Genomic DNA, 9919 nt, shown 5'->3' on the forward strand with positions numbered 1-9919 from the left:
AACCAGTCCTGAGGAGAATGAAACTTCTCTGCGCTCCGTGGTCCCGGATCCCTTGTTCTGCAACAATACCTGGGATCAGCCCATCCACACCGGGGTCCCATACAAAGGCTGACTCCAACCTTTGAAATCAATTAACAAACAGCGAGCTTATATTTGAAACTAAACCTTACTGCGCGATTCCAACAAACCTTCCAGCGTCAGGTTAGTGCGATTAGACGGCATTTAACGCTGCAAGAAGCTCTGCAGACACAAAAAACTGTCCTTAGAAATAAAAACTTTAAAAGACCAGTGCCGCCCCCTAGCGGGAGGATACGCAGACGCATCATAAGTAACGGAGATCGTAATTTTATTACCTTGAGATGTTAAAAGATGCTATTGTCTTTCTGTTTCTCTTTATGCTTCAATAATAGCTATAAACTCACTCACACATAGAAATGTCAAAGAAATACTTGCAGAGTGGAGACAACGGCGCATGCGCAACAAGTGGTTACGTTTAGATGACATGGAAGGTAATAGTCGATATTTAGATTTGAATTATCTTAAGAATATTCAAATATGAACAGATCTCACAGGACTCACTGCTCCAATGATACTACACCCTCAATGAAACACAGTCAGCATCATTTACCTGCTCCGGTGGTATAATGTCGTCTTCAAATTTTTTCTCACGTTGAAATACAGATTTTACGCTTTAAAATGCATTTATAGCACAAAAATATTGCTTGTATCACTATAGGGACAAAATAATACGTAGGTAAAATTACGTTCATGTACTCATGTTAAATTGAACAATAAATCAGATGTCACTCCCTGCACAGCCGCCAGATGGAGCCAGACGTCTCTTCTGTTTCCCATCGTTCACCTGTCCTCAGTGAGGCTTTCAGTCTGGATGTTGTCAGCAACCATTTGCCAGATGTTGGTGTCTGCCTGCTTAGGACTGTACAAAAATAAACAGCATGTCAAGAAAATGGGGGCTGATGATTATTGATGACTCGAGCTGCCCCACCATGAAGTCTCCCCTGCACTGGAACACAGGAAAGTGCTTAGATCCCTTGGTGATGCTGTGGAACATCTCAGGTCCAGGTCTAAGAGTCAGAAGAGCAGCTACAGCCTTTTTGAGCTGCCTTTTTACAAACATATGCACAAAACGCGCTTGAAGCTTAGCAGGTTAAGCTGTAACTGCTCAGCTTTTGACACTGGTAGGCTGTTGTTTTTGATGAGAGGGTGTGACTGTCCTTCATCTTTAACATGTCAAAAAATGACCAAGGAGAGTTCTTTTTCAAAGAGTTAGTCTGCGCGCATTAAAAGCTTTGATGGTACTGATACAGTGGTCACAAACTCCACGTTCACACCACACATTTGTTTCCTCCTTACAGCTCTGTCCACGAGTGTTGCAGGGACAGTTGTGGGCGTGGGGATTTTTTTCGGGTGAAAAACACATAGAGCTCGAAGCTAAAAGGGGGCACAACACTTGTGTGTCAGTGTGTGACAGGTGAAGAGTCGTCTGCACGGGGACATGGCTGCGACGCTGCTCACTGCGATGCTCATGATCGCATCCGCCTGTGAGGGAGGTGAGACTGGCTTTCTCAGAAATAACCCGGCAGTCGTTTATTCATACTGCAGCCCAATCTGATTTTTGTGCGTGTGGCATGTGTTTGCGCAATAGTGCTGCTGAGAAAATCGACAGCATCAGACTTCCTGCAGAAAGCGAGGGAGAAGCGGGCGTCAGAGTGTTTTCCTGGAGGCTGCAGCACAGAGGTCAACGAGATTGAAGAGCTAGACATGGATTTAGGACATGTAAGTTTTGATAATAATTAAATTGTTCCAAATTGCAAAAAATGCACAAGGATACTGATATTTGTACTAGTTATTACTAATAATATCTTTGTTTTCCCTGCACTAATTGTAAATGTCAGTAACTGCTTACAGTGTCAACACAAGGATGTCAGTGAGCCATCACTTTGTCCTTGCACAGGCATCGATGCCATGTGAAACTAGACATCATGAATAAAGACCATGTCCAGAACCTGGACTCCAAAGTTGAGAGGCACTCTTCTGTTCGACAGGGATAAAGTGTAACTCAATCAAGCAAGTCACTCAGGCGTTTACCATTACTGTTCCCTTGCAATCTGAAGGGAGATTGAAGGCCAATAACATAGACTTTGTTACTTAGAGCACCTGCTGCACATATCAGATGACGAGCATGAAAGCCAGCAGAGAGGTGGAATGCGGGATTTCTGTCCTGGTGCAGCACATTTAGGAGCATTTGTCCTGTGATGCATGAAGCCAAATCTTCACATGCACATGCACACGACTTAAAAGCCGCATTGCTGCTACTAATAAATTGATTCATTTACAGGAAGACAGCTCCAGGCTGCTGAATATTGCTGGTGCTATTCAGACAGAGACAAATGATGTAAGTTGATGCTTGATGCATTTTGGTGCTGAATATGAACTTTTTCATGTTGCTGTTAACAAATAAGACTTGCAGAAACATTTTGATGTTCTGCAGCAGAGCCGTGGAGCAGACGCTGTGGACGATGGAGGATCTGGGATGTAGCCAGGAGGGACAGTGCAGCACGATGCTGTTGTGAAACCGAAAACTTTTCCCCCAAATCGTAAAGTTGAAGGCAGGTTTGCATGCAAATCAACCTAAACCAACAAAATTAAAACTATATAAATTTATATGCATAATCAAAGAGACAAACTGCTGCTCTTCAACAAAACATTTATAAAATAAAGAGAATGAATCATTTATTTTTCCCATTTTGTTGAACATCACAACAGTTGATTGTCAGTGTTTAACCACACAAATATATTCTAATCTTTGGGGGAGCTGGAAAATGACAGTTTAATTTTGTAGTATATACAACCATCATATATTATCTATGATCTCCTATAAGTCTTGTGTATACGTTGAAAAAAACTAACAAATCAACAACTGTATATAAATAATTTAATAAAGACCTATTATATTCATGTTTGCATATTTGGTATTGAATGACCCTTGAATGAGCCCTTGGAATCCCCTTTTTCCTTAGCCAGGGTATTCCACTTGTAGATTAGCTTCTTAATTGAAGGTGGCAAATACTTTCACAAAGCTTTGAGACAGAGCGCAAGTTTTAGTTCTGTGTCACATGCTGATCACGGGGCCTCAGTCGCTTTCTCCTGCACATCCAGTGGACAGATGACCAATGAAACAGATTAGAAGTGAAAACACACAGATTTGTGACCGTGCTCATCCATTGCAGCTACCAACCCATTGTCATTTCCAAGTATGTGGATCTCTTTAATGTTATGCTAATATTAAATAAGGCGCTAATCGTTGTACATAAACGGAAAGCGCCGCAGGCCACGCTGTAACGCCAATGTTGCGTTGAAGCATTCCTCGTAAAACGGCCTATTACACTTTAAGCTTAAAAATGTATTGTTTTAAAGGTCTAAGCAGTTTAAATAAACGGTTCACGGTTTTGTACTTTGAAATATATCAGCCCTTAGCTAGCTTGGACACTATTACCCAAGATGGAATTTATATTTAAACGGGTTTAGTATACAGAATTTTAACAGATAATCGTGTTTAATTTGATTCTGATGACTTTGTTCTGCATTAGTATTAATTGTCGCCATATTTTATCAACCTGTGCCAGGAATTAATTAATTTCTGGTTTTGTTCACTTGTCTGCTTCTTAGTTCACTGTTGTCCGGGTTTATAACTCCTTCTTCCGAAAGCACATGAAGGCAGCACAACGACCGACGGCAGTAACAGTTACGGCTTGACACTTCGGCTTTTATAAGTATCAGCGGCGGCGTCGTTCAGAGAAGTTTCATTTCAAAATGTAAGTGTTTCGTGTTCCTGACAATAAGTTTCAAAAATGGATCATTTGCTCGTAATTCGAGTTTCGCATAACATACAGGCCTTCCGGGTGGTTTGGTGAAAGAGGATCGTTGAAAAAAAGCAACGCCCAGACTTCGCTACTAGTTAGCGGTTAGCATGCAACAAGTGCTAACCACTAGTTTGTCACAGAGATGCTAAGCTAGGTTTAGCATTCCATCCATCACAACCCACATAAAATTTACTTTTTTAGGTCGACATTCGCATTTTAGGGACATATAGCCTTCTCAACTGCGTAAATATCTACGTTTGAGAGAAACCCCGGTCTCCGTTTACGTCAGAGGATCGCTTTTCCTGCTAGTGTTGAGTTTAGCCAAGTTGGCTTCTAGCGACGTGCGTGTTTGTTAAACATACAAAAGTCAGTTGGTAATTTGGTTACGCAGTCAACTTGAAACAGGAACTGCGTTTCTTGCATTGACGACTAGCCTTTAAACTTAATTGTAGGTCATGTAAACCTGACTGGTTAAACGAGTGTAGCTGGAACGAACTAATGTTTCATTTGTCACATCAGTTTTTATTCTTTAAGATATATTATAAATATAAAATAAGACATCTTCTTATTTATGATAAGCCCCCCCCATCCAACCATCCCTATGCTCCTCCTTAGTACTACTGTACCGCACTATACAGGAAATTCGTCCAAACAACAGAGATAACTCATAATTCAAAATCTTCGAGTGGAAACCAAGAACAACGACTCTCTAATATTATTCTGCTTTTTTTATGTGCATGTAGTATATCTGTTAAATATCTCGAGTGGCCTCATCTGATTTTTCTTTTTTACAATTTGGAGCTACATCGAATTTTGTTACCGCTGATGCAGTTATATATAAATTGACTTGCATTTACATAATACATTTTAAGATGCCTAATTTAAATGAGTGAAAATAAACATTGTGTTATTGTGAGGAGTTTGATACATACTCATCTACTATATGAGGTAGAAGCAGAAATAATAAATGTGTTGCTTTCTTTAACAGTTTAGCACCTTTGCTTTAGTAAATCTTGAATCTTTGTCAGTTCAAATGTATTGTCATGGATGTGTGACATTCATGGGGGTAAGCCTATAGCTATTTGTGGTTTGTATGTATTACACATGGACAATGAAGCAGAAACAAAGGTAAAACAAGCCCCTGCAATACAGTTTGTGTACATTTTGATGCCTTCTAAAATAAAACATTATGTGTTAGTGTTATTTAATGCTTATTTGTAAAATTTTTGGGTATTCAAAATGTTTCTCAGCTTAAGTAGGGCTGAGAATTGTACAGTTTGTGAGGTTGTAATGGGTAGAATATGCAGAAATGTGTCCTTTGTATATGTATTTGATAAAAATATATTTGGCACAAGTCAAGCAGTGCAGCTATTACCTTTGGATTACTTTCATTTGTGATGCTATTTCTCACAAGGGATATCAAGTCATGTTTTTAGCAGTCGGACCTTCCTGTTTCCTATGCAGTTACTGTTTTTGCATGTAAAGGAAAAGGAGTGGTCTTTTACCACAGTTTGTTTTTCATTGTGCGAGTCTTCTAGGTGCATTCTATAAAAAGCCACAGTCCTCTATTTGACAGTCATAATTATCTTGTGTAATTTTCTTGTGGAAACCTTGCAGTCTCATTTAATTTAGTCTTTCTGTTTTGTGAGGAGTAATCAGTCACTATGACAATGGCTCACTATTGGAAAGATGGTCTGCTGGGACAGCTAATGTATAGCAGTTCCAGGAATCCTATATAAATGATTAATCATAAATAGTAAATGATAAAATGTATATAAAATCTTGTAGTTTATATTGTGTATATTTGTGCAATCATATTGTGATCTTGGGCGCAAACTTTGTAAAAATTTCAAAATATACTTTTTAACCCTGTTGCAAATCTACAGGATTCCTGCTTCACATCACCACCCAATCCATCATGCCTGCCTCTACAATTAATGACTTAGTCACAGTTAGTTAGGATTTGTATTTGGAATGCAGTAGATTTCATCCAATAGAGTCAAACATACAGTGACATATGAAGAAAGCTATAGTAAAAACATGAAGGTTGGTTTATATCAGGGCGGTTATGTGCTTAGTAATGAACTACAGCATGAATGCAATGTCCACACACATCTCAACAAGACACCCCTCATCCTATCCCAAAGTAAAACCAAGAACTTCTCTCCTTTTGGTGTCCAGCCATTCTATACATTTGTTTATGTTCACTCAATGACTGTTTTTGTTTTTAATAATTATGTAATTATAGTGATGGCACTCCTTCAAATTAGAGGTTGTGGTGTGTCGCAGACATTTACCCCTGACAATGAGCCCACCCTTCTTCAAACAACCAAGATGTCTTTTTTTTTAAGTGTTCTTACAAAATCAGCTTTATTTTAGGCAGTAATTTAATATACTGTGAATTTGTCAAATGTTTTTTTACTTATTTATTTTTTTCAAAATAATTATTGTCAGTTTTTTGCCATTTTACCAGGTCGAACATTGGTCCAGACGGTTCTGATGCAGCGTCTAGTAACCGGCGCCTGCAGCAGACACAAGCACAAGTGGATGAGGTATGATGAAGTTGAATAGTTTCACACTGCTGTACCCATACTTCATTACATTTATAATAATCTAAACTTACATTTATTATCATTAAAAATACACAAATACTAATTACAAAAGTATTAATTAGCTTAATTGTCTCAATGTAAATCACTTTTTAAACTTCTGTTGTTACCTTGTTTCTTGGTATGTGTCTTTAAAAACAGACTTGCATAACTCTTGGCAGCCGTTTTCTATGAATCATAATAATGTGGAAACAGTAGCTCACTAATGCTAAATCTCTGTGTTTTAACTATTTAGTGGAAGCCTGTTCTTATCCAGTGAATTAATGTTCAAAACCATGCCAGTGATGCCATCATGACTATCGTGGCTTTACTCTTAATCCCCTTTACTGTCTACTTTCTCAGACGCAGCCTTTTGAGATTAGCCCCTCCTACACAGAACTTTAAACTTGGCATGCTGCGCGGAGCCTCCTATTGGCTGCCTGACACTTATATAATCATTGTATCCCAGGTTATGTAATGGCTGCATGGCCTACAGACTCCTCTCCTCCCTGTCACTCAGCGTGAGAGGTGGGGCAGCAGCAGGGTTTGTGGATCAGTGGAGCATGTGGGCTTTCTGTATGCCGTAACGCTGTGTATCCATATGCATGCCTGACCGAGTCTAGGTGAATTCATACTGGGTGATGGAGTCAGTAATGTCAGGGGGTGTTTTTAACAATTTGACTGCCATAATTATATAAAACAGTAGGGACATACCAACTCTTACTATTATTATATATTTGTCACTGGCTATGAGCTCAAAATAAAACATTGTAGAATTATTAGTTCAGTGAAATTCATGGCATTGAATTGCATTAAATGCTTTCTCAGCATTTAAATCACTGATTTCTTCATGCAAACTGTTTTACTTATGTGCCTTTTGTTTATGAATAGGTTGTGGATATTATGCGTGTTAATGTGGACAAAGTGCTTGAACGTGACCAGAAACTGTCTGACCTGGATGACCGAGCAGATGCACTGCAGGCTGGAGCCTCCCAATTTGAGACCAGTGCTGCTAAACTTAAAAGGAAGTACTGGTGGAAGAACTGCAAGGTGCCCAAAACACACTTTATCATTCTGTATATGAATCTTAATGTAAATCTTAATACATTGATTTGATATGACACCATTGGTAACATTTCTAATTTTATTTGTTTACTACATATTGTGCAGTATATGTTAAGTCATATGTGTAATATGTATTTGCTCCTAATTAACAAACGTCTTTTGTTAATGCTGATTGTGTAGATCTAAATGAACTGTGCCTTTATCCCTTGCAGATGTGGGCCATCCTGATAGCTGTTATAGTGATCATCGTCGTCATCATTATTAGTAAGTATCACAACAGTGGTAGTAAAGGTGTTTATTGACTGAGTTTTTGTTTAGGACATGTGAAGCATCCTTAGGTTTTACAGTGAATGGTGCTTCAAAGACCTTTTGTACAGAGACTTATAGATTATACTGTTTTATAAAATGTTTAATTTAAATTTCTATTAGATGTTATACTTATGGATTTATGTAAATATTTTTACTTCATTTACAGTTTGGAGTACCTCATAAAACAGCAATGATGCAGGGGAGCGGAGTGTAGGAGCAATAAAGGAGAGGAGTAATGTGCATAATTAATATCTCAGAGCAAAAGGTCATGTGATTACTGACTACTGAGCTCCACAACATTTTCTCCCACCTGCAGGGGTCTTCATTCCTTGTCCTGCCTTTGTGTGTGTGTGTGTGTGTGTTTAATGAATTGTTACTTTGCATTACTTCCATCATACCAGAAGTGCTTTATTTTAATGCCATGTCATAAAGAAACCAAAGAAACCAAAAGAAAACAAGTTGCCTTAAAGTAAAATCTTAACTCTCTTAACATCCTTTTATCATTTAAAAAATGATGAATGTGAATGAATTGCCCCCAACTAACAACATAACTAACCACACACACACACCATCTGAAACTCAGGACCTGAAGTGAAGATATCTGTTGTAAATTCTCCTCAACTTACATTTGCTTTTTATGTTTCACTGTATAACAGCCATTGATTTGTGTGCAAGGCTAAGATAAGTTTTTTTGAAAGTAGGATGTTCAGTGTTAGATTGTGGTAGTAATTCTGTATCTTGGAAGGAAGACCTCCTTCAGACATACACACTTGTACTTTTCAGAGTGAGAGGCCAATAGTTTCTTATTTTAATAACATGAATTGTGAGATAAATTTGGTTGAGTGCTGATTGAGTTATTTGTATAATATAACAATACAGATGAATTTCATTGGTAACCCAGCAACAAATGTTTGACCAGGACCAGATGCAATAGTGCCTACCCTTGACACAGTTGTAGCCTAACAAAGGTTATGAGAAAACTGACACATTGGGTCCCAACTGTGCTGAATTGCCTCAGTTAGATGCGCTAAAATATGTGCCTAAAGGTTTGCTTTGCAAAATATCCAAAAACAACGAACATGCAGCTTTATACAAACGTATTACTAGGCTTCTCCGATGGAGAACAGCCATAAATGCAGCCACAGAGCAGCCTCTTTTAAAGCCTTCTAAATGCTCTGACCAAGCCAGTGCTGTGCTGCTTCCATCAATCACCTGAGCTTATTAACCTTTAACATAAATCTACTGGTGAATCACTGGCATTTATCTCACCCAGTCAATACAAAATGCTTTACATGATAGTTTATTTTTATTATCCTACTAGCAATAGGGTGTTTGCAATTCTTTTCAGTATGTTGAACTAATATTTGGGCTCATTTGGTTTGAGTGTGGAAGAGAAACTCGGGCAATGACAAAATGCCGTATGTGACAGTATGGTATAGCTATACGAATACCAGATTTGTTTCGTTAGTTTGCCTTCCCTTCTTTTGTACCAGCTTATTGAAATAAATTTATTTAAGTGAAAACTGTTTTGGGGTTACTTCTCACATTTACCTGGAATTTCATACATGTACTGTTTAACATTTTCAGTAGTTGTTGGACAGCTAACAATCTTTTTTTATTTTGACCATTATACATAGTGTATATATAATAAAAGGATAATGAGAATAAACACTAACACAAGTGTGGGCTCCTCAGACATTTTGTAGAGTATAGAAGCAGCCAAACTGTATAAGCTGTTCTACAGAGATGATGTTATCACAATTCACAGAACTTTTGTTCTTGTTTTTACCACAAATTTGAAATGTAACTTCCAAACAAGTGCAATTCTACTCTTTTGCCATAAAGTTTTTTTTGTTTTGCTTGAATAAACAGATTTAACTTAAATCTTAAACCTTTGCCTGAGTTTTTTAATCATTTTTTTTTCAACGTCATTATAATCAATAGTCTTTCATTGATTTCTACTTACTTATTCTATCTTTCAACACCATCTGTTTAGTGGTAGCTTTCTGTCTTAAACCTTTGCACCCCAACCAGCTTCTTACCAAGTTGACCCCCTTTTACTATTAATCCTAA

General features: G+C 38.0%; 1 protein-coding gene across 1 annotated transcript; it reads left to right on the plus strand.

Moving 5' to 3' along the window:
* The first annotated feature begins 3678 nt into the window (after nucleotides 1-3678).
* vamp3 (vesicle-associated membrane protein 3 (cellubrevin)) lies at nucleotides 3679-9737 on the plus strand. The gene is made up of 5 exons (XM_029151429.2): nucleotides 3679-3836; nucleotides 6358-6436; nucleotides 7364-7522; nucleotides 7750-7801; nucleotides 8013-9737. Coding segments are annotated over exons 1-5 (309 nt in total). The 5' UTR covers nucleotides 3679-3834; the 3' UTR covers nucleotides 8030-9737.
* Nucleotides 9738-9919: the final 182 nt, after the last annotated feature.

The sequence above is a fragment of the Betta splendens genome, chromosome 5, assembly GCF_900634795.4.
Source record: "Betta splendens chromosome 5, fBetSpl5.4, whole genome shotgun sequence".
Classification (NCBI taxonomy): domain Eukaryota; kingdom Metazoa; phylum Chordata; class Actinopteri; order Anabantiformes; family Osphronemidae; genus Betta; species Betta splendens.